The following is a 23,483-nucleotide window of genomic DNA, read 5'->3' on the forward strand; positions in this document are numbered from 1 at the left end:
CTGTTTCCACTAGGACTACAGGTCCGCGGGCACCGCGTCGTGATTGGTCGAATGTCTTTCCGGTCTGAACAGCTTCCGTTACACAGCTTTCGGGAAGTGGAGTTCCAGACTCTATATAGCATTCAGAGATTGTGGAATAGTAGTCTGGTGACGCGAGACTACTGTGCGTACGACGCGACACCCTCACTCTCACAGATCCGTGATTTCATACCCCCCACTTTTTGAAAAAATAAAAACATTTTTTTTGATAATAAATCGGTAAAAACTGGCAAAAATAAGAATTAAATAACCTAACCCTAACCCTAAAACCGAAATAAAGTAACCAAAACACAAAAAAAAAAAAAACTAACAAAATCCGCCCAAAAAACGCAAAATTTTGAAAATACAAAATTTGTTTACATTTGACAGTTACAAATGTTTTTCACGATTTTTCAAAAAATAGCAGATCTACAAGCTCATAGCGCGGCACTCGGTGCCGCGCTATGAGCTTGTATATCTGCTATTTTTGAATAGCCAAAGTGTAAAATAAGGGGTATATAGTAATAGTCCATCGAAAGTCCATCCCCCCCACCTTCTGAGAGCCCGTGACGTCCCTGCTCCAGGCCCCCCCCCCCCCGCCTGTCTAGGTGATCTGAGGGTCTGAGCCACTGTCAAAGTCAAAGTCAAAGCCTGAGCTGGTATTGACATTGAATGACTGGATCCTTGATGAGAAATTAATGAACTCCACTGTTGCTATGATGGATTAGAGCAACATGGAGCTTGGCTGTCCCTTTACACAATCTATGGAATGTGGGATACATTAAGATCTGGTCGCTGTGAGAACATGTTATTTCCTATTGACTTTAAAGATATAGCGCAAAGGGATATTTTTTTGGTTAAAACAAAATGGATTTTTAGGGATAGTTCATCCAATCTATTGATTAGTCATCCCATGGAGACTTGAATTCATGGATCTTTTTGTTGTTTTTGTCGCATTCCTAAGCCAATAATTTCATGACCAGCGGACTGGTATAGGCAGCGGTTCCGGTAGGGGTAGGGGCCCAATTCCGGTAGGAATTGGGCCCCTTCCTTTCGTTCTTCACAGGTGTTACCAATGATTCTAATTAAGGCTCTGTTCCATTTAGTGTGGCATAGTGGTTGTCTTATTTTCAAGGACCCCCATAACTCTGAGAGTGTACAAATGGAACCAAATGGACCCTTACGGGTCCATTTGGTTCCATTTGTACACTCTCAGAGTTACACACCCACCATAAGGGGCCATTTGGGAACCAAAATGGAGTGTTTCTAGTGAGCCAACATGCACGATATCAGCACCCTGACCAGAATGGAACAGAGCCTTCATTAGTATCATTGGTAACACCTGTGAAGGAAGTAGGAAGAGGCCCAATTTCTTTCCAATATGGCTGCTGTGCATAGAGCCTATTATTGGCTTAGGAATGCAACAAAAACAAAAAAAATATCCATGAATTCAAGTCTCCATGGGGAGAATAATCGATAGAAAAAAAGTCACCCTTTACCCTTTAAGCTCAATATTCTGATAGTAATCATGGCTATCAGGCTCTATAGCGTTTGTATATTGGTGTGTGCCAATAACATGGAAATGTGAGTACTTTGTCCTCCATTTATTTGAAATTTTGGATGTGTTGCCGGGATTTTTTTCAATTCCTAATTTTTGATATGTAAACTGGATTTTGGGTCTAGCACTCCACTGAGAAAACCCATTGTTGACGTGCAACCCCTTTTTCTCATTTAATCATTGATATAGAGTGTTTGTTCAGGAACAGCGGTCTCCCTGTCTCTCCAGCTCTTTAGTATAGAGAAAATACATTTTCAGTTGAGGCTGCACAATATTAGGAAAGTGATATGCGAATACGTTGTTGAATATTGCCATGACGACATGATAAGTAAACAGTTATTGAAGTACACAATTTGAACGTCTTTCTGCCTTTGGTTTGCTGCTAACATAGAACCAGTGATGGATGAAGAACAAAAGTTTCTGCATCAGAATATACTTAAAGTAACAAAAGCAAAATTAGTCATTGTGCAGAATGTCCCATTTCACAAGTTCAAAATGTATAAAAGATCTTTTGAATATAGTCGATCTACAAGCTCACAATGCGTCGCATCACAACACATTGTGAGCTTGTAGATCTGCCCATTTTCAAATGGCATATATATACACACGGCTGAAGTGGTTAGTGTGTTTTGTAATGATAATCAAAATCTACAAAGTAACTAGTAACTAAAGTTTTCAAGTTTTCATTGTAAAAATACAATATTTGCCCCTGAGATGTATTGGAGTAGAAGTTAAAAGTATTGAAAATTGGAAATACTCAAGTAAAGTAAAAAGAAAAACTCAAAATTGTATTTAAGTACAGTACTTGAGTACATGTACAGTACTTAGATACTTTACACCACTGCATAGAACCACACACTAAAAAAGAAGAAGAAATCAATGGATTACTGTTTATTTCCATTCCAGCAACATGGTTTTACTCTAAACATTGCACCATTGCTATTGACAATGAATATGCACACACCACCAACTTAGCAATAAAGTTTTTCCACTGTTCCCCTTAAAACATTTTATTCTAATCCAAACAAAAACATCCTTTATACCTAGATTGTTGAAATGCTACACTATATGTGTATCACTTTTACAATATGTATTGTGCATGTTGATATTGCGATGATGAACAATTTTCGATATATTGTGCATCATCAACTTCAATTTTATAGTGTTCCAGTTCCATTTTCTTTTTTGCTCATTTCTTTGTGTCATCACTTCCAATTTCACTTGTTTTTCCTATCCTGTATGAGTTGTCACTCTTGATTGGATAAAATTGGAGTATTTTGTGTTTACTACAGAGCTGCAGAGACAGGGAGACACCTGTTACTGAACAATCACTCAATAATTAGCGATTCTTACTATCAGAATATAGAGCAATTTAACACTCATTTTAACAAATAAGTAATAATAACTAATAATCTACGCCTATTTTGGGTATTTCATCATTAAAAAGTTTCTAAAACTTTCAAAAGCCTAGCAGTAGCTAAGGTGTTTGATTGGTCATACTTTTGGTATGTTGGGTGTACGGTTGGGATTTTAACAATTCCGATTCCTTAACGGTTCCCTGTATCGATTCATATAGGGGGTTTCAAAACAACTGGTCTTACAGGTCCATTTGGTTCCATTCGCACACTCTCAGTGCTGGACCTTGAAATAAAACAATTTTGAGAACCACCGGTATTGTAATTGTAATAGCAGACATGAACTCCACACATACCAGCTCTGACAGTGTGATAAACGGGTTCTGGAAACGGGTTCTAAATGTGATGGAACCGATTCTGGTTCCTCAATGTTGGATCTGGTTCCTCAGTTTCCGCATTCCGAACCCTAGTCGTGTGTGTGTGATGATTTGAGAATGCGAACGCAGCAGTAAGATTTGTGAACCGTTATTGATAAAACTGTGATAAAAAAACACCCTAAGGACTACTAACCATTGAGTGTCCCGAGTAGACCTCTAGACCTACTGTATTGCACAGAGCTGCTACAGTACCTTTAAATGCTTTTTCAATGCGTAAAGGCTTTTTTTTGTAAACTATTTAAATAGTTTTGAGAAAAATGTCCTAAAGTGACTGCAAAAGAATTGCTGCTATTTGTCTCAAAAAGCTTTGTATACCTGTACATAAAACATGTATATAACGATGCAATGTGACATAGCTCTGTTTAACCCATTAAGACCTGGAACTGTGTCCTTTTTTGATTTGAGCTAAAAAGCATTATTTTACACTTTGGGCTATTCAAAAATAGCAGATATACAAGCTCATAGCGCGGCACCGAGTGCCGCACTACGAGCTTGTAGATCTGCTATTTTTGAAAAATCGTGAAAATTGCTTCTGGGGGTCCCTGGAACAAAATATTTTGATGGGGGTCCGTGGCCAAATACATATAATGTTGGGGGTCCTTGACATGAAAAAGATTGAGCACCACTGATATAGAAACATAGGTTTTTCAGAATACTGTTGACATTTAGGTGACATGTAGAATCGGCTTCAGGTCTCAATGGGTTAACACAATGCTGTACCAATGCTGTATATGCTTCCCCCATTTCCTTAAACTGTTTTAATTATATTTTGACACTTGCTTTGGCAATGTAAACGTACGTTTTCTCATGCCAATAAAGCTCCATTGAGTTGAATTGACAGGCAGGGACGGGGACGCGGGGGGAGACAGATACGGCAGGGGGGAGGGGCAGGGGCCGGGCCACTTGTTTTGAAACACAAATGGCATGTAATCATAATTGCCCTTGTTTATCAGTGCAGGCCATGGCCCATCGCCGTGTATCACACAGTGAAGCTTTAACCTTGAAGCACTACATTTGATTAATTGGTCAATTGCATGAAAAAAAAATGGATTAGAAACTAGTGTACAATGCACTGCGGGTCGCATTAACCCATTAAGACCGGGAACGCATCTGTGTCATTTTTAAGATTTCTTTGGCTATTCAAAAATAGCAGATCTACAAGCTCATAGCGCGGCACCGAGTGCCGCGCTACGAGCTTGTAGATCTGCTATTTATTTTAAATCGTTAAAATGTGTGCAAATCTTATAGTATATATATATATTTTAAAGCGAACATTTGTAACTCCAATCTTTGCTTCTGGGGGTCCCTTGAACATGGGTACAAATCCCTGGTACAAATGTTCTCTTTAAAAAAATAGATATTCAAACATTTCCACAAATGTTGACGATTTAAAAAGAAAATAGTGGATCCACAAGCTCATAGCGCGGCACTTGGTGCCGCGCTATGAGCTTGTATATCTGCTATTTTTGAATAGCCAAAGAAATCTAGAAAATGACAGATATGCGTTACCGGTCTTAAAGGGTTAAACAAGACCTTAGAACGGCAACCGTTAATTGAACTGATCAATTTAGTTGATTATAATACAAAAAAAAAATCAATCATTTAATTTTAATTTAAAAACTAGGCCAGTGCCCTTACTCAGGAACGATGCAAGTTGGATATCGCCTCTGTTGGGGGGGAAAACCTCATTATGTCCAAAACATTACAGGATTCAAATTCAGAAATAGCAAAAGTATAGATCTACAAGCTTGCAGATCTGCTACTTTTGATGCTTTTGTGTGACGCTGTAGTATGATCAGGTAGGGCGTTAATTTACAAAAAAAACAGAAAAAGTTAGAATATGGAGATTCTGCCCGACAACAACGATATGCAAGCCCCACCCATTTATGCAATACCCGTTGTACTTCAATGTCAGAGTATCCGTTGTACCTTTATCAGATTACCCAGTGCAGCACCCACTACCATACGACTGCTCGACTAAATATGGATCCATGGGATCTACAAGCTCACGACAATGCTTGTAGTTTGCCTATTTGTACTATGTTTAGCATGACACCACTGTGTGCAACAAACAGTTTTAAACGTATGTTGTTATATCAGTGGTTCTCAAACGTTTTCATGTAAAGGGACCCCCCAAAGTTATGTTTTTGGCCGCCGATCCCCATCAAAATATGTTGTTCCAGGGACCCCCAGAAGCAAAAATTTGAGTTAAAATGTTGTTTAAAAGAATTATATGTATTCAAAGATTTGCACAAAATATTCAAGATTTTTCAAAAAAAAAATCTACAAGCTCATAGAGCGGCATTCTGTGCTTGTAGATCTGCTATTTTTGAACATCCAAAGCATGAAATAATGGTTACAGCTCAAAACAAAGTAATCAATAGAGCAATAATTGAGTATGCAGCAGCCCCTATACTGACGATTTTGTGTCCGATGACGTCAACCCTAATATTTAGCCTTCCAGTGACTTCTCAGGAGCTCCTTGAGATCGTGTGGCACCATCATGACATCATGACTTAACCCATTAAGACCTGGAACTGTGTCATTTTTTGATTTGAGCTAAAAAGCATTATTTTACACTTTGGACTATTCAAAAATAGCAGATATACAAGCTCATAGCGCGGCACCGAGTGCCGCGCTATGAGCTTGTAGATCTGCTATTTTTGAAAATTTGTGAAAATGTGTGAAAATCTTTGAATATATATATTTTTAAAGCGAACATTTTTACTCAAATCTTTGCCTCTGGGGTCCCTGGAACAAAATATCTTGATGGGGGTCCGCGGCCAAATACATATAATTTTGGGGGTCCTTGACATGAAAAAGATGGAACACCACTGATGCAGAAACATACGTTTTTCAGAATACTGTTGAGATTTAGGAGACATGTAGAATCGGCTTCAGGTCTCTATCGGTTAAGCTCTTCATCTCATTCTGGACGCGCGCGTCTCTTGGTCGCCCCACTGCCCTCCACCTGGCAGCCTCCCCTCCCCCACTAATCCCAATCCATCTGCCAAGTTGGCTGGCACTGAACTGCACAACATGGCCCAGGTGCACACTGTACTGTGTATACAGCACCAGACTGGTACATGATAGAACTGCTCCAGACTGCTGCTGGCACTCTGTATGTTATATCTGGCGATTTATTTGACACTTTGGCTATTCAAAAATAGCAGATCTACAAGCTCATAGCGCGGCACTCGAGCTTGTAGATCTGCTATTTTTTGCAAATCTTTAAATATATATTGTTTTAAAGCGAACATTTTTTAACTCAAATCTTTGCTTCTGGGGGGTCCCTGGAACAAAATATTTTGAGATGGGGGTCCGCGGCCAAATACATATAAGTTTGGGGGTCCTTCACATGAAAAAGTTTGAGCACCACTGATATAGAAACATACGTTTTTTTCAGAAAACTGTTAGGATTTAGAAGACATTAGTAAGAATCGGCCTCAGGTCTTAATGGGTTAACCCCCAAAAATTGTAATTAGTATTGCTGCCTACCAGAACCGTTTGCTGCTGATTCCATACTCATAATACTATTTTGTTGCTGTCGGGCAGAAACCTCTTATATCCATATTTTATTCGTTTTTTTGTAAATTAATGCCCTATTTGATCGTACTACAGCAGTAGTTTTCAACCTTTTTCATCCCAATGACCCCGAAATGTATATACATTTGGCTACGGACCCCCATATGAAAATGTTTTGTGCCAGGGACCCCCATTTCATTTTAGAAATGCAAACTTCGAAAAAAAATCTTCATACAGTTTCAAGATTTTTCGAAAAATGTTCAAAAATAGCAGATCTACAAGCTCTGCACGAAATGACGCGCAGCAGAGCTTGTATATCTGCTATTTTTGAATAGACAAATTATACAATATGGATAAAGGGGTGAAAATGTATTAACACCTTTTGCTTGGGGGACCCCCTGGAACCCCTTCAAGGTGGTCCCCGCGGACCACTGGTTGAGAACCACTGTACCACAGCATCACACAAAAGCATCAAAATTCGCAGATCTGCAAGCTTGATCTGAGCTTGTCGATCTGCTATTTTCGCTATTTTTGAATTTGAATCCTGAAAAGTATAATAATAACAGTATAATTGGACATTCTATGAGGTTTCCAGTCGACGGAGACGATATAATATCAGCAAATACATTTGTGTCCTGACAGGTGGCTGTGTGGGAGAGGTTGGTTTGTAAGTCAAACATAATAGAAGTCTGCACACACTGTTACTTTGCAAAAAGCTCCCAGTCAAGGCTTTATTTGTAATTATAATCTACAAATATTTTTTTATCTTTTTATCCACTGTTGGTCCTGCACCTGCCGTCCATAGCGGATGTGCCAGTCTTTTTTTCTTTTTCTATGGTTTGTAAGTAAGCCTTGCCGAGCCATGAAGCCCATAGGGCAGGAGCCTATCTCCGGTATCTAAGACTAAATATATTGACAATTTCGTCAACTAATACAAGCTAGACTAAAATGTTGGAGAGAGTATGGGCTAGAGAGACTAGTGGAGAAGAGATCCAGTAGAACTAAAAGACAAGTCATTTTATGTTTGGTTGCGCTCGGGTGCTGCACTCTGAAAATAGCAGATCTACAAGCTCACAACGTGTCGCGCTGCGACACGTTGTGGGCTTGTAGATCTGCTATTTTCAGCATGCAACCAAATGTAAAATCAGCCATTACGACGCCATCAAGGCACCCCCAAAATACATTTTAGTCTTCTAAATCAACTGTAGATTTAGTCGACTATAATCTTATGATATTTGGTCGACTAAAACTAGACAAAAACTAAAACATTTCAGATGACTAAAATATGACTAAAACTAAATGGAATTTTATTCAAAAGACTATGACTAAAACTACATCAAGATTTGCTGTCAAAATCAACACTGCATTGAGGTCCAATTATTATGGTCTTTGGTATATGACCCGGGCGACCTCCCAATCTCAGGGCGGACACTCTGACCACATGGCCACTGAGACGTTGATTTGACACCAGACTAGTTTTGTTGTATGAACATTTTAACTCATACTTAAGGTTAGTTAACATTGGGGAGTGTTGTACATTGCACATGCATATTGTATGATAAGCTTTAGTGGTTATACCTGTCACAGTTATCGGTAGTGCAGTGTGTTATTCGTGTTTATTTTATTTTTATTTTTTTGTTTCACGTATCAGTTAAAAGTTTTTCAAATTGATTAGAAATATTTGAACTTTTTGACCAAATATAGGTCAAAACATCTGTAATCAATGATCTAGGATCCTCCCAAATCAGTATCAGCAAAAGACCAAAACATCTGACATCATCGGTCGGACTAGATGACTATTTCTAAGCATTCGATGTATTAGGTGCATTACCATGTTTTACCTTGTGTCCTTGCTTATTGTAAGTCGCTCTGGATTAAGAGCGTGGAGCTAAATGCCTAAACTGTAAACTGTAAACTAGTGATGGACCAACAACACCCATTTCTTACCTTGTTGTTCCCACACCCACCGCCCGGTCCCACAGGTCTTAGTTTTGTTCAGCCCTGTCCTACTCTATAAGCTTATTATAACAGGCTGCGGTGGTCAAACCAACCCAGATCTCCAAGGACGCGAGACACGCCCCCCTCCCCCCCCTCCTCCCCTCCCCCCTGCCGTAGAGCAAATGCTGAACCATCACAACAAGGAAGACGGGCCGGTATAGCTCCGCTCACTAAGCCCATTGGCAGAGATTTACGTCTGTGATTAGACAGTTAAATGGATGGGGCTAGGATTAGCCACCAGGAGTCCAAGGCCACTCAGGGTTTAGTCAGGATGAGAACAGGACGAAGGACAGACACATGATGGAAGAGAATGGGCAGCGGGTCCTCCAATTCCTGGTGCATGTCGGTCACCCCCCCGCTATCAAGGCCTTTGGCCTGGCCTGGCCTGGCCTGGCCTTGTCAGGCAAGGCAAGGCAAGACACTGCACAGTAGAGCAGAGCATGGCACAGAAAGGTACAGAAAGGCACGGGAAAACGTTCTAGTTTGTACAGCACATTTCACACACAAAGGCAAATCAAAGTGCTTTACATAAGGCATACTGTGAATAATTTTTGCATGATCTGTCCACTACTGTTGTAGATTCTGTACGTAATCTTTTTAAGGTGATGAAAGTAATTAAGTATAAAAGGGAAACCATTTCTTGAAATATTTAATTTTCATTCTCATTTTTTTCACAAAAGTACACACACAACACCCCCCAGATCCCTCCCCCCTCCCTACATACAGACCCACATACATTAAGGACAGCACAGACAAAACATAATCACAAAAGAAAAGAAAAGGAACAACAAGAAGAGACAAATCTACTGTACAGACATTAAGTAGCTTCAAGAAATAATAGATCTAGAGTGAGATAGCTGTAGATAACAACCTATAACGTCTCTGATACAGGTAGGGACAACGTTTCCATATCATCCAAAATACTTACTTACTTATCCTCTTCGTCCCGGTTGGGGCATAAGGCCGCAATCGTACACTGTCTGCCACTTAACCCTGTCTCGTGCTTTGGCCTGCCCTTTGTCCCAGGAAAGACACATCTCCATCATCACTGTTCTTTGGTCTGCCCCTTTCATTGGGCATCCTCAATACATGACCGAGCCACCCATTAAGACCTGAGGCGATTCTTTAAAAAAATCTAAATTCTAACAGTTTTTCAAAAAAAAAAAAAAAAAAAATGTTTTTCAAAATGTTTCAAAAATAGCAGATCTACAAGTTCATAGTGCGGCACTCGGTGCCGCGCTATGAGCTTGTAGATCTGCTATTTTTGAATATCCAAATAAATCTAAAGGGACACAGATGCGTTCCAGGTCTTGATGGTTAACCTGCGTCTCTTTATCTCAAGGGACATACATATGCAAGCTGCCTGTCTTCTTGCAAGGTTCCTCATTTGAGATTTTTTTCGGCCAAAAGATGTTGCAGATTCTACGTAAGGAGAGCTATTGTGGAAGACGTCAACCTATCTCATATCCTGTTTTGTTACTCTCCAGCACTCAGAGCCATAGTATAGCAGGACAGCCTTAACAGTGCTCTTGTAGAGCCATGAGCTTTGTTATGAGGCTATACTGTTTGGACTTCCAGATGTTGCGAAGTTGGCTGAAAGCACCTCTCGCTTTGTTGAGACGCGTCTTGATGTCTTTTTGCGTCCCACTTTCACTGCTTATATGAGGCTTCCAAGGTATGTCAAATCTTCAACACATTCCAGCGCCTCTCCATCGATGGTGATTGGAGGTGCTGTTGAAGTATTGATGCAGATCACCTTGGGTGTTTTTCTGGTTGACGTACAGACCAGTTCGCTTTGCATAATTGGTTTGGCCGGTCAGACTTTCCCTGGAGGTGGCTATACGAGTGGATGACATATGTCTGCCCAGGTCATCTGCAAAGTCAAGGTCAAAGTCATCTGCAAAGTCAAACCTATTTTCTCAGAAGAGTAATCTTCTCAAGAGGATCACAACTGTTCACTTCTGAGAACCATCTCGCAATGACGAGGGCGGGAATCAAGACGTCCACGTTCTTTGCGATACATCTCCCAGCAACTCTAGGGAAACCATTTCTGATCCGCTTTACTGCATTAGCATATAGTTTGTGGGTTTGGTATTTTACGGGGTAGACGAGATTAAAACCTGATTTAGACGAAAGTCGTACACGAAGGTATACATGAAAATAGCTGATCTACAAGCGTGACACCGTCATAGGACAACGATAATCTAGCATGACAGTCCCTATGCTGTGAAACCCAAATTGTACATTCTGTCCCTATCGAAACGTGCTGCAAACAAAAGTATGCCTGTGCTGCTGCTCTTCTACTGTACAGGGTACCTGTACTCAAAGTACCAAAAGTACTAAAATGTTTGAAAATAGCAGATCCACAAGCACACAACGCGTCGCGGTGCGACACGTTGCATGCTTGTAGATCGGCTATTTTCAAATCGCCTCGTTATAAAATAGGGCCAAAGGGGTTCATGTGTAATTTATATCTGCAAAGTAACTAGTAACTAAAGTTTTAGAATAATTGTAGTGGAGTAAAAATGCAATATTTGCCCCAGAGATGTAGTGTAGTGGAGTAGAAGTATAAGTAGTGAAAATGGGAAATAATTTTACTTAAGTACAGTCATCGAGTGCATGTACTTAGTTACTTTACACCACGGCTGTACATACTGCAGACAATGAACCTCAGAGAATATGCGCTAGACATTCCATTTACGGTGCGCAGCAGTTTTTAAAGAACCTGTTCAGTGCTTCTCTGCAGCCTGTGAGTGCCAGTCCTCAGCGTGCCATGCAGGCTTGTCACAATTGGTTGCTGTCGTGTCGGGTAGAAACCTCATATGTCCAAAACAAGGGGCTAGCATTCGGCTTGTAAATTGAGGCTATATACAGTAGGAAGTGTGACAGTTCATATGAATGGCCTGTTGTTTCGCCGCTGTTTCACCCCTGCTGGTTGCGGAAGCAATTAGGCTCTATTCAAGTGGATGGGTTTTTGGCCAAACTTTACACTTGATTTTATTACCTTAATTGTCATAAATAGTATGCTTGCAGTCGCTAGTTTAAAGTCTTTTTTCAATCACCATGATATGCGTTTTGGTCAACTATGGTCCCATTTATATTAAAATGAATGATAAAGTAGGGTATGTTTCTACGGCCCGCCCTCGCTTCGTTTCAGCCAATAGCATTCATTTCCGTTTGCATTTCGGCCCGGGTATCAACCGGATATAGAAAGATAGGGGAATTGAAATTGCTGCAAAATAGGCTTAGTTTACGATCTGTAGAAACCAATGGCCTCAGGTCTTAATGGTCCATATTTTTTAAATGGTCTATGGCAGGGGTCTTCAACGTTTTCAGGCCAAGGACCCCCTAGCTGAGAGAGAGATGAAGCAGGGACCCCCTACTCTATATTGTATAAAATTGTGTTTCAGATGAATGTTTTTTTTTACTTGGTCTGCTCTTTTTTCCCTCTACACCTATAGCCTCTTTGCCAAAAATAGCAGATCTAAAAGCTCTCTCTGAGAGCTTGTAGATCTGGGCACCCGACCCGCGCGCGTGCGCAGGTTAGGGTTGTGTTATTTAATTCTTATTTTTGCCTGATTTTATCGATTTATTATCAAAAAATATATAATAAAAAAATAAAAAATAAAATATTTCCAAAACTTTTTTTTTTTTTGCAAAATCGATTGGGTGGGCCAGCTTTCTATGTGGGTGGGCCGCCCACGGCCCACCCAGGCCCACGGCCCACCCAGGCCCACCCATGGCTGCACCCCTGCCGTCATACGACAGATAATCTAGCATGACAGTCCCTATAACCATGCTGTGAGACCCAAATTGTACACTCTGTCCCTATCGAAACGTGCTGCAAAAAAAAATATGACTGTGACTGTGCTGCTGCTCTTCTACTGTACATCTGGTGGTGGAAGAAGTACTCAGATATTTTACTTAAGTAAAAGTAGCAATACCAACTTATAAAAGATACTCTGTTACTTGTAAAAGGTCTGTGTATTTCCACAATTATTATTTTCAATGTAGTATATTAAATATAGCCTGTTTTGGCCATAGTACATTATTTATTTGATTATTGGTACAAGTCATTGTCAGTCATTTAAGTTATTTGTCATATTATCTGCCCTGTGCATTTTTTGTTTAACAGGCCTAAAAGGCTAACAGAAATGTAATTTATATATATATAAAAAAAAACGTTTTTACTGTATTTATCCTTTTTCAAAATGCTACAGCAGCAATCTGTAACTTTCCTCTTCTACCCCGGATTTGAACTTGGTTTCCTGCGCAAGCGCTGACATTTTTACCATCATTGAGCTAATAGAGCCTGCCTGCTTGCTCAGGGGATCAATTGAATCTTGACCATCAGGTTAAAAGTCGTGTCAGATGTGTCTAGGTGAGACACGATCTAAATCAGGGGTCTTCAACGTTTTCAGGCCAAGGACCCCCTAGCTGAGAGAGAGATGAAGCAGGGACCCCCTACTCTATATTGTATAAAATTGTGTTTTAGATTAAAGTTGTTTTTTTTTACTTAGTCTGCTATTTTTCCCCTCTACACCTATAGCCTCTTTACCAAAAATAGCCGATCTACAAGCTCTCAACGCCTCGCAGAGCGAGGCGTTGAGAGCTTGTAGATCTGCTATTTTTGGCTAATGTTCCCCTTAGAAAAGGAATTCTAGGGTTCAAGTGGTTAATGTAAAAAAACTAAATCATATCACACAAAGATTTGGCGGACCCCCTATAGTAGCTCTGAGGACCCCCTAGGGGTCCTGGACCCCCTGTTGAAGCAGGGCAGGGAGACACAATACAAACCACTCCAGTTGTATAAGTTATATTGTATTAACATACTCGTACAGATTGGACCAAATAACGTTTTTATTCATAAAAGATAGCTACATAGTGCTGCTGTAAGGACTTACAAACATGTCATTTCTTATCTATATCACTGGTTCTCAAAGTGGGGTCCGAGGACCCCCAGGGGTACTTGAGGGGGTTCCAGGGGGTCCCCAGCTAAATGATGGACAGGGACCAAATGGACCCTTATGGGTCTGTAACTCTGAGAGTGTACAAATGGAACCAAATGGACCCTAACGGGTCCATTTGGTTCCATTTGTACACTCTCAGAGTTACATTAACATTGATTTTACAATATGAATTGGGGTCCCAGAGACATACATGCCATTAAATGGGGGTCCGTAGCCCTAATGCATGTCAAACTGGGGGTCCTTGAAATTAAAATGGTTGAAATCACTGCTAGAGAGCTGTAAAAATCTTCTCTTATGGGGGTCCCTGGCTTATCTTTTCAAATGGGGGTCCGCGGTCTAATAAGTGTCTATTTGGGGGTCCTTGGCACGAAAAAGTTTGAGATCGTAATTATTTTGTACGACAGTTAATCAATTCAACTAAAATAAGTGTGTCTTTGTGTTTTTGTTTCCACAGCAAAGAGAACCCCAGACGGGCGACGAGAATCACAGCAAGTAAGTGGCAACACGTTTCAGATGATTCGCTGTGACGCAAGTAGAGGCCTGATTCAATCAAACCTGCCATGATAATTGCAATGCTGGCCCGCTCGCCTTGACAGCTTTGACAAACGCATCTCATTGTTATTATGCTCCACACGTAGGCTAAGCCACCATTTATACGTCGTCGTAGGACGGAGTCGCGCGTGCCGAAAATAGCCCAGCTTGTAGATCTGCTACATTTTCGCTGTGTGCTTCTTTATTTGTTTGTTTAGACGGGACATATTAAAGAACAATACATATCAATGTAATGTACATGTACACTAGATTTAGCAAAGCTAATTTACATCCACGGTCCCCACAAGAAAACACATAAAAACAGGCAGACGATAGAGTACATGATTACATTACATTACACAGGTAAAACAAAGCAAAATACATACATACAAAAAAAGAGGTACGAAACAGGTACAAAAGGTGCAAAGTATATCTATTTGAGGCTAAGACTAAAACACATTTTTACTTGGCTCATAAATTATTGCGCTAAGAAAATAGCAGCGTTTTAGAGCGAAATATATATTTGTATACTTAAGTAAATTGTGTATAAAGCAGTGGTGGAAAAAGTGCTCACATTTTTTACTTAAGTAAAAGTATCAATACTGCAATGTAAAAAATACTCTGTAGCAGATCTACAAGTTCACAACGCGTCTCTTTGCGACTCGTTGTGAGCTTGTAGATCTGCTATTTTCAAATAGCCAAAGTATATACTGTATATTGTATATAAGTGGTTTTGTAATAATTCTATTATCTACATGATCTATAATCTACAAAGTAACTAGTAACTAAAGTTATCAATTAATTGTAGTGGAGTAAAAGTACAATATTTGCCTCTGAGATGTAGTGGAGTAGAAGTAAAATTCTGAAAATGGGAAATACTCCAGTAAAGTAAAAAAAAATCCTCAAAAGTTTACTTAAGTAAATGTACTTAGTTACTTTACACCCCTGGTATAAAGTGCAGTATTACTTTCAAGTTGTACGGGATACGTTGTCAAATAAAGTGCAGGACTGTCGTCCTCGATGTCAGCCAATGCTCTGCTACTTTGTAATACAAGCAGGAAGTAAACTATGTTGTCTCTGAGATCCCAATTATCTCAGAGACATTTCTTAACCCTTTAAGGCCGGGAAGGGAACGCATGTGTGTCATTTTAAGATTTCTCTGGCTATTAAAAAATAGCAGATATACAAGCTCATAGCGCAGCACCGAGTGCCGCGCTATGAGCTTGTATATCTGCTATTTTTTGGAAAAGTCGTGAAAATGTGTGCAAATCTTTAGTTTGAATATATAAATACTTTTTTAAAGCGAAAGTTTTTAACTCCAATCTTTGCTTCTGGGGATTTTACAAATGTCTTCTAAATCTAAAAGTACTTTTTTCCTAAAAAAAATGTTTGATTTTTTTTTTTTACTTATGTTGCTATATTATCAGTGGTTTTCAAAATGTTTTCATGTCAAGGACCCTCAGAAAATAATATTTATTTGACCGCGGACCCCCTCCCATCTAAAAATATTTTGTTGTTCCAGGGACCCCCAGGAGCAAAGATTTGAGTTAATAATGTATATAAAAGATTTGCACACATTTTCAGGATTTTTCTGAAAATAGCAGATCTACAAGCTCATAGCGCGGCACTCGGCGCCGCGCGATGAGCTTGTAGATCTGCTATTTTTATATAGCCAAAGAAATCTTAAAATGACACAGATGCGTTCCCGGTCTTAAAGGGTTAACTTTTTGTCACAACAATTTTGTCACAACAATATTAATTTTGATTCCCCCCAAAAAAAGGCTGATATGATTTAATTATACAGTAAATCCCTTGTTGCTATAATATGATAATGACAGTATGTCTCATACCTAAAATTAAAGTGCTGATGAGTCATTGGGGTGACGCAAAACTACAGAAATAGAGAAGAGGCTCTGTTGTGTTATATGCAGGTGTTTGTGGCCTGTTTTTGTCTTTGCGTGTGCGCGTGCGTGCGTGCGTGCGTGCGTGCGTACGTGCGTGCGTGTGTGTGTGTGTGTGTGTGTGTGAATATATTAGCGCCAGAGAGCACTGCAGCAGTGTGTTTACGTACGATGTGTGTTCACAGATATAGGCTAAGCTATCACGGTGCATTGTCTCTCTCTGTGTGTGTGTGTGTGTGTGTGTGTGTGTGTGTGTGTGTGTGTGTGTGTGTGTGTGTGTGTGTGTGTGTGTGTGTGTGTGTGTGTGTGTGTGTGTGTGTGTGTGTGTGTGTGTGTGTGTGTGTGTGTGTGTGTGTGTGTGTGTGTGTGTGTGTGTGTGTGTGTGTGTGTGTGTGTGTGTGCGTGCGTGCGTGTGTTTTCAGCTCGAGATGGGGTGGGTTTAGAAACTGAAGAGGTTATTTTGACGCCTGAAGATGAAAACCCACTCAGGAGAATACTGCAGGTAGACTATCGCTCTCTTTTCCCCATCTTCTTACCCCTTTCTCCCCCCTCCCTCCCCCAACACACACACACACACACACACACACACACACACAGGGGCGTCACGGCCATTCACTGTGCGTACGACGCGACACCCTCACTCTCACAGATTTCATACCCCCCACTTAAAAAAAACATTTTTTTTTATAATAAATCGGTAAAATCAGGCAAAAATAAGAATTAAATAACCTAACCCTAACCCTAAAACCAAAATAAAGTAACCAAAACACGGGAAAAAAAACTAACAAAATCCGCCCAAAAAAAAAAAAAAAAGAAAATACAAAATTTGTTTACATTTGACAGTTGCAAATGTTTTTCACGATTTTTCAAAAATAGCAGATCTACAAGCTCATAGCGCGGCACTCGGTGCCGCGCTATGAGCTTGTATATCTGCTATTTTTGAATAGCCAAAGTGTAAAATAAGGGGTATAGTAATAGTCCACCGAAAGTCCATCCCCCCCACCTTCTGAGAGCCCGTGACGTCCCTGCACACACACACACACACACGCGCGCGTGCGTGCTCGCGCACCACGGGATACAAACTCAGCCATTCCATGACCTTGTACATGGGCATATTGTAGGGTTCACACACTGAACAGAGGTAAAACTTCTTGCCACACATACACATGTAGGTCCATTGTTATTGAAGAGTCATTGGAACCATATGTTACCAGCTCCTATAATTACCGTGGGCCCAGTGGTGGAGTTTTTTCTTTTTTTTTTTTACTTTGACTACACAATTTAGAAATAGGCTATACTCCATGGGTCTTCAACAGGGGGTCTGGGACCCCTAGGGGGTCCTCGGAGTTACTACGATGGGGCCCGACACATCTTTGTGTGATACATCTATCATACAAGCTGCGACGCGTTGTTTATGCTTATTTTTATGTTCATTAAAGAATCCCCATTAGAGACACATGAATGATTATCTAGTCTTCCTGGGGTCCTGAACAAAGCAAATACAGTACAAAAATGTACAACTAAGAATACAAAATAAAGTAAAAAAACAAACAATAAAATTAGAATTAAAATGAATACAAAAAGACAAATCAACATTATAAAATCAAACCCAACAGTCCAGTCAAATTAAACAAATACACTAGTAACAGTTACATACTTGGCTATAGATATCTCTTGATATGTTTTTTTAAAGTAATTTTGTTATGGATTGTAGATAAGATGTTTTTGGGCAGAGAATTCCAGAGTTCTATTGACCTATATATATATATCAGTGAGTTCGAGAAAATTCGTTTTTGGTGCTGTTTTTATTTCTATGTTACCAGAAGCAGCTCCTCTGGTGTTGGTCTTGTTGTGGGCTTGTAGATCTGCTATTTTCGGCAAAGAGGTTTGGTGTAGAGGGGGAAAAAAAGAACAGACCAAGTACAGAGCCAAAGGTCAATTTGGACATTGACATGTTAGCTACAGTAGATCAGATTCATGGTTTATGATTATTTATGAACCATTTGCTTGAATCATTGCTACTGTCCTACCACAGTACCTGTGATGTAGTCATAGTCAGTTTATATACCTTGTGTATAAATATTGCTGTACTAAGTTATCCCTAATAGACTCATAACAGCAGTCCCGGTTCAGTTTCCCATAGCTTTGTTTTATATAGTGCAGCGGCTAACTGCAGAATATAGCAAGAATCGTTCACTTTGTGATGCAAGCATGAAATTTGGTACATTTACTCTTCAAACCCCACTCTTTTCAAAAATACCGCTGGCCACGCAAAATTCCAAAATGGCGGCCCACAAATCCAAGATGTCCGTCCAAAAGTTAGGGTTTTCCTTTATAACTCGAAATGTATTGATTTTAAGCACCATAAATGTATTAAAGGTGAATATAAATGTGGGCATTGCGGATATTTTGGTACCAAGTACATGTATGTATCTATTACGGTTCTTGAGATACAGCATATAGGTACTTTTACAGACTCGGGAGAGCAATACATTTGTAACACTGATTGTTGTTAAGTGAATATGGCAAAATGAAAATGTTATTTTCATAACCTGTTTTCAGTAGGGCTGTAACATAAAATTCTAAATCAAAAACTAAAACAACTTAACAACTCTTAACAACTATGAAACTTTCTTTTTGGCGTGCACATGTTTTTGGTCTATGCGTTCAAATGGGGCCATTGCAGTACAGAATTTAGACATTGATAAAATCTTACAAATGCAATAGAGTGAATGTCAGCACACAACCAGGGCACACTGGTGACTGCTGTGTAACTCAGCATGGGGTTCAGTGTCGGCTGATCTAGATATACTAATGTTTTATTAGCCTTGTAGTTGTAGTATAGTTTAGTTTAGTGTCCCAAATGCTGTCTGACTGCCCCATATCCATTAGCTAGTAAACCATAGTTGGTAGTTAGTAGATATAGTTAGATAGCCGCACCTGATTCGACAGGGTGTGCCAGCGCGGGAGAGCCGAGCCAAAGGTAACGGGGCTTAAGTTACCCGGATGGTGTACAGATCACACAGGACTTAAATGGCATTGGATGAATGATCGGGCTAGGTGTAGGTTCACCGATAATAACTGAACCTAGTTGTAAGGCACTGGAAGACAATCCATCCTTCTTCTATGAGCCAATCAAGAAAAACAAAGCTGACTTCTTCAGACAGGATTCCTCTTCTGCTGAACCCTCAAAGCAGAAGCTTCTCAAGGAGGACTGTCAGCTGTTCTCAAAGCTTTTCATTTCCTGTCAGAGCCGAGAGTGTGACCTGCAGGAGTTCTTTCAGCATGAGAACCAGTCCTTTCCTGCTGCGTTGAGCAAGGGTGGAAGACTGTACTCTTGCCAGAAGTCTCAGCTGACCTCTATCCTTGAGACTTATGTCCCACCAGTTGACAAAGAACCTGAGGCAGATGTTCTCATTGTATATGGGTCAGCTTTGGTCCATGCCCTGCCACCAAAAAGATCCAAGACATTTGAGGACTATGCAGCTCTTGACTTCCTACCAGTGATATACATGTACAGCAGCAAGTACACAATGACACATCTGGTCTTTGATGTGTACAGCCCATCGAGTCTTAAAGCTGAAACCAGGTCCAAACGTGGCCATGGAGGAAGACGCAAGGTGACAAATAAGAACACTATGCCATCTAACTGGCATAACTTCCTGAGGCACAAGTTGTATCACTTTCTTGCCGACAAGGTTGCACAAATGTTCGTTCCAAATATTGTGATTGTCACAAAGGGACCTGCTGTCCTCAGCACGCATGAAACTGGTCTTGATGGACTAGATAAATGCTCTCATGAGGAAGCTGATAGCTGCATCTTTGTGCACGCCAAACATGCTGCAGAACATGGTAGCCAATCCATCCTGATCAAGGCAAATGACACAGATGTTCTCATCTTAGCACTAAGTGTCTTCGCTGCTCTTCAAGAGGCTGGACTACAGCAGATGTGGGTTGCATTTGGACAAGGTCAGAGCCTGCGCTGGATCAGTGTGCATGACTTATTATTTCATTTTGTTGGCCAGGAGAAGGTCAAAGGCATGCTATTCTTTCATGCCTTTACAGGATGTGACACCGTGTCAGCCTTCCGCAACAAAGGCAAGAAAACTGCTTGGCAGACATGGGACATATGCCCAGAGGTCTCGCCTGTATTCTCCAAACTGGGTATTTACCCTCCCACAGTGGAGGATTGTGACCTTCAGATTCTGGAGAGGTTTGTCATCCTAATGTATGACAGATCCAGCACAGCTGCTACTGTGGATGAGGCCAGGTTTGACATGTTTGCCAGAAAGCAGAGGCCTTATGAGTCAATCCCACCAACCAGAGCAGCTTTGCTCCAACACACCAGGCGTGCTGCCTACCAGGCTGGTTGTGTGTGGGCCCAGGCAACCCAGTGTCAGCCAGGAGCAGAGGACCCTGCAGACTGGGGATGGCAGAAGGTTGGTGAGGAATGGCAGGTCTTCTGGACAGCCAACTCTCCAATAGCCAAGACGTGCGAACAGCTTACCAAATGTGGCTGTAAATGTGGCTGTCGTGGCAGGTACAAGTGCTATAAACTGCGTCTCATGTGTACAGCTCTGTGCAGTTGCAACTGTGAGGTGTAACTCAAACCTCTTTTTTATGCTCTCCCGATTCCGTAAAAGAACCTATAAGCTGTATCTCAAGAACCGCAATAATATAGACATGCACTAGGTACAAAAATATCCACTTTTATCAACGTCTAAATTCTGTACTGCAATGGCCCCATTGGATTCATAGACCAAAAAACATGCACGCCAAAAAAAAAGTATCATAGTTGCTAAGATATGATTACTTCAAGTTAACGGCAGCCATCTTGGACGCGGATGAAAATAACACCAAATATCACCATATTCACTTATTAACAATCAATGTTACACATTTCTTACTCTCCTGAGTCTGTAAAAGTACCTATATGCTGTATCTCAAGAACCGTAATAGATACAGACATGTACCTGGTACCAAAATATCCGCAATGCCCAAATCTATATTCAACTTTAATACATTTATGGTGCTTAAAACCAATACATTTCGAGTTATAAAGGAAAACCCTAACTTTTGGACAGACATCTTGGATTTGTGGGCCGCCATTTTGGAATTTTGCGTGGCCAGCGGTATTTTTGAAAAGAGTGGGGTTTGAAGAGTAAATGTACCAAATTTCATGCTTGCATCACAAAGTGAACGATTTTTCTCTTAGCAGCTCCACTAATAGGCTCAGCAGCAGATTTGAACACTAAAGGTGTTATATGTTGTTTCCAGTTCAAATCTGCCGTCAAGCCAATAAAACAAAGCTATATGGGAAACTATATGGGTATACAGTATATACCACCTTCTGGAAAACCAGTAGGACTACTGTTATGCACAGAGCCTATTCTCTTTAAAGTAAATCTATGATCGCCCTCTAGAGGACACTCAGAGAATGTCACACAGCTGCTCTTTATGCTGCTGTCTGTACCAGGCATCAGCAGTGTTGTCATGTCTGCTTATTATAAGCGACTTTGGGTGTTTTATTTTCTGCAAAGTTGCTTGTAAATATTGGTAGTTGCTGTTTTTTTGGGCCTGTTACTAAAGTGTAGTTGCTTGTTTTGTATTTGGCCATGGACCCGGAAAAAAGAAGATAGATATACTGTAGATCATTTATTTTCAAATAGCCTATAGGGTGAAAGTGGTTAAACTGATTTTTATGCATTTGTTTTACTCATTTCACTGGGGATCCGCTGGAACCCCCCCTCAAAGGACCCCCGGGGGTCCCCGGACCCCACTTTGAGAACCGCTGTTCTAAAGACATTAACGCTATGGGCTTCTGATTTCCAACTGAATCCTATGCCTGGGTCAATGAATACAAAGTGTGAAACAAGGTTAAGCCAGTGGTTTTCAACCAGTGGTCCGGGGACCACCAGTGGTCCTTGAGGGAGTACCAGGGGGTCCCCAGCAAAATGTGTTAATAGCGTCACAATCATTTTTAACCACTTAGCTTTGGCTGTTCAAAAATAGCAGATCTACAAGCTTGTAGATCTGCTATTTTTGAAAAACCTTGAAAAAGTGTGCATATATCTTTGAATATTTATATTTTTTAAAGCGAAAAGTAACTGATATCTTTGCTTCTGGAGGGGTCCCTGGCACAAAACATTTTCAAATGGGGGTCCGCGGCCAAACGTATATCAGTTTAGGGGTCCAATTGGTATGAAAAAGGTTGAAAACCACTGGGTAAAGCTATAGCCTGGGCTTGCTGTATAGTAGCCTATAGGGTTCGCTTTAGCCCAGAGCTTAGAAATACAAGTGTGCAAAAGCCCCTCTTGAGAGCTTTTTTCTTGTATTCTGGTGAGGTTTCACTGTTGTACTCAATCCTCTGTACATCTCTCTCTGCAGCCGTTTGGTTGGCACCAGACCAGCATGCCCCACAGCAAGAGGAAGCTGCTCCAGTCGTTGATGGGGCCCTACGGCCCGCTCAGCGTATCCTACAATGGGAAGACCTGCATTCTGTTCAAGGCCAAGCGCCTGGCTATCCGCTACAGAAACCACACCTTCATCGACCTGACCGAGAGGGTCTTCAGCCCCAATTCCCCCGTGGACACCAAGGGCTCCATCTGCACCAAGGAGAAAGCTACGTGAGTCCGTCCGAGTTTGTTTTTTTGATTGAATGCTTTTTATTGACGCATGCAACAAAAAACTACTACACAACAATATAGAAAATATACAAATTCATCTCAATTAAAAGCAAAGGAGCTTTTTATTGGCATGAGAAAACATTGCCAAAGCAAGTGCTAATTTTAAAAATAAACTGGGTAAAGTATGTACAGTTGGAGGTGGTACAGCATCGTGTAAACAGCTATGTCACAGAGTGTACAAATGGAACCAAATGGACCCGTTAGCGTCCATTTGGTTCCGTTTGTACACTCTCAGAGTTACAGACGCACAAGGGTCAATTTGGTTCCTAACTGTTAATTTGTCAGGGGACCCCCTGGAACCCCCTCAAGGACCACTGGTTGAGAACCACTGGGTTAAAGGCATTACTCACTTAAATATAATAATAACACATTTGACTATAATGTTGTTTTGTCGTTTCACAGGCTTTCTTTAATGTTTGGCGATGTTGAAGATTTGCGAGGACTAGTCATCAGGTACAAACATCTGTCTTATCATCTCTGTAATCCACACACACCATCATATCT

General features: G+C 40.7%; 1 protein-coding gene across 1 annotated transcript in view; it reads left to right on the forward strand.

Moving 5' to 3' along the window:
• Positions 1-23,483, forward strand: part of LOC311054165 (V-type proton ATPase subunit S1-like) — a gene marked incomplete at both ends in the record, with an annotated part of 71,658 nt that overhangs the window by 43,988 nt on the left and 4,187 nt on the right. The window contains 4 exons of the mRNA XM_084070044.1: positions 14,316-14,353; positions 16,716-16,795; positions 22,681-22,919; positions 23,382-23,432. Of these exons, the coding sequence (XP_083926170.1) occupies positions 14,316-14,353; positions 16,716-16,795; positions 22,681-22,919; positions 23,382-23,432 (408 nt within the window). The remainder of the gene's footprint in view (positions 1-14,315; positions 14,354-16,715; positions 16,796-22,680; positions 22,920-23,381; positions 23,433-23,483) is intronic.

The sequence above is a fragment of the Gymnoscopelus microlampas genome (genome assembly GCF_963454915.1).
Source record: "Gymnoscopelus microlampas genome assembly, chromosome: 10".
Lineage (NCBI taxonomy): Eukaryota > Metazoa > Chordata > Actinopteri > Myctophiformes > Myctophidae > Gymnoscopelus > Gymnoscopelus microlampas.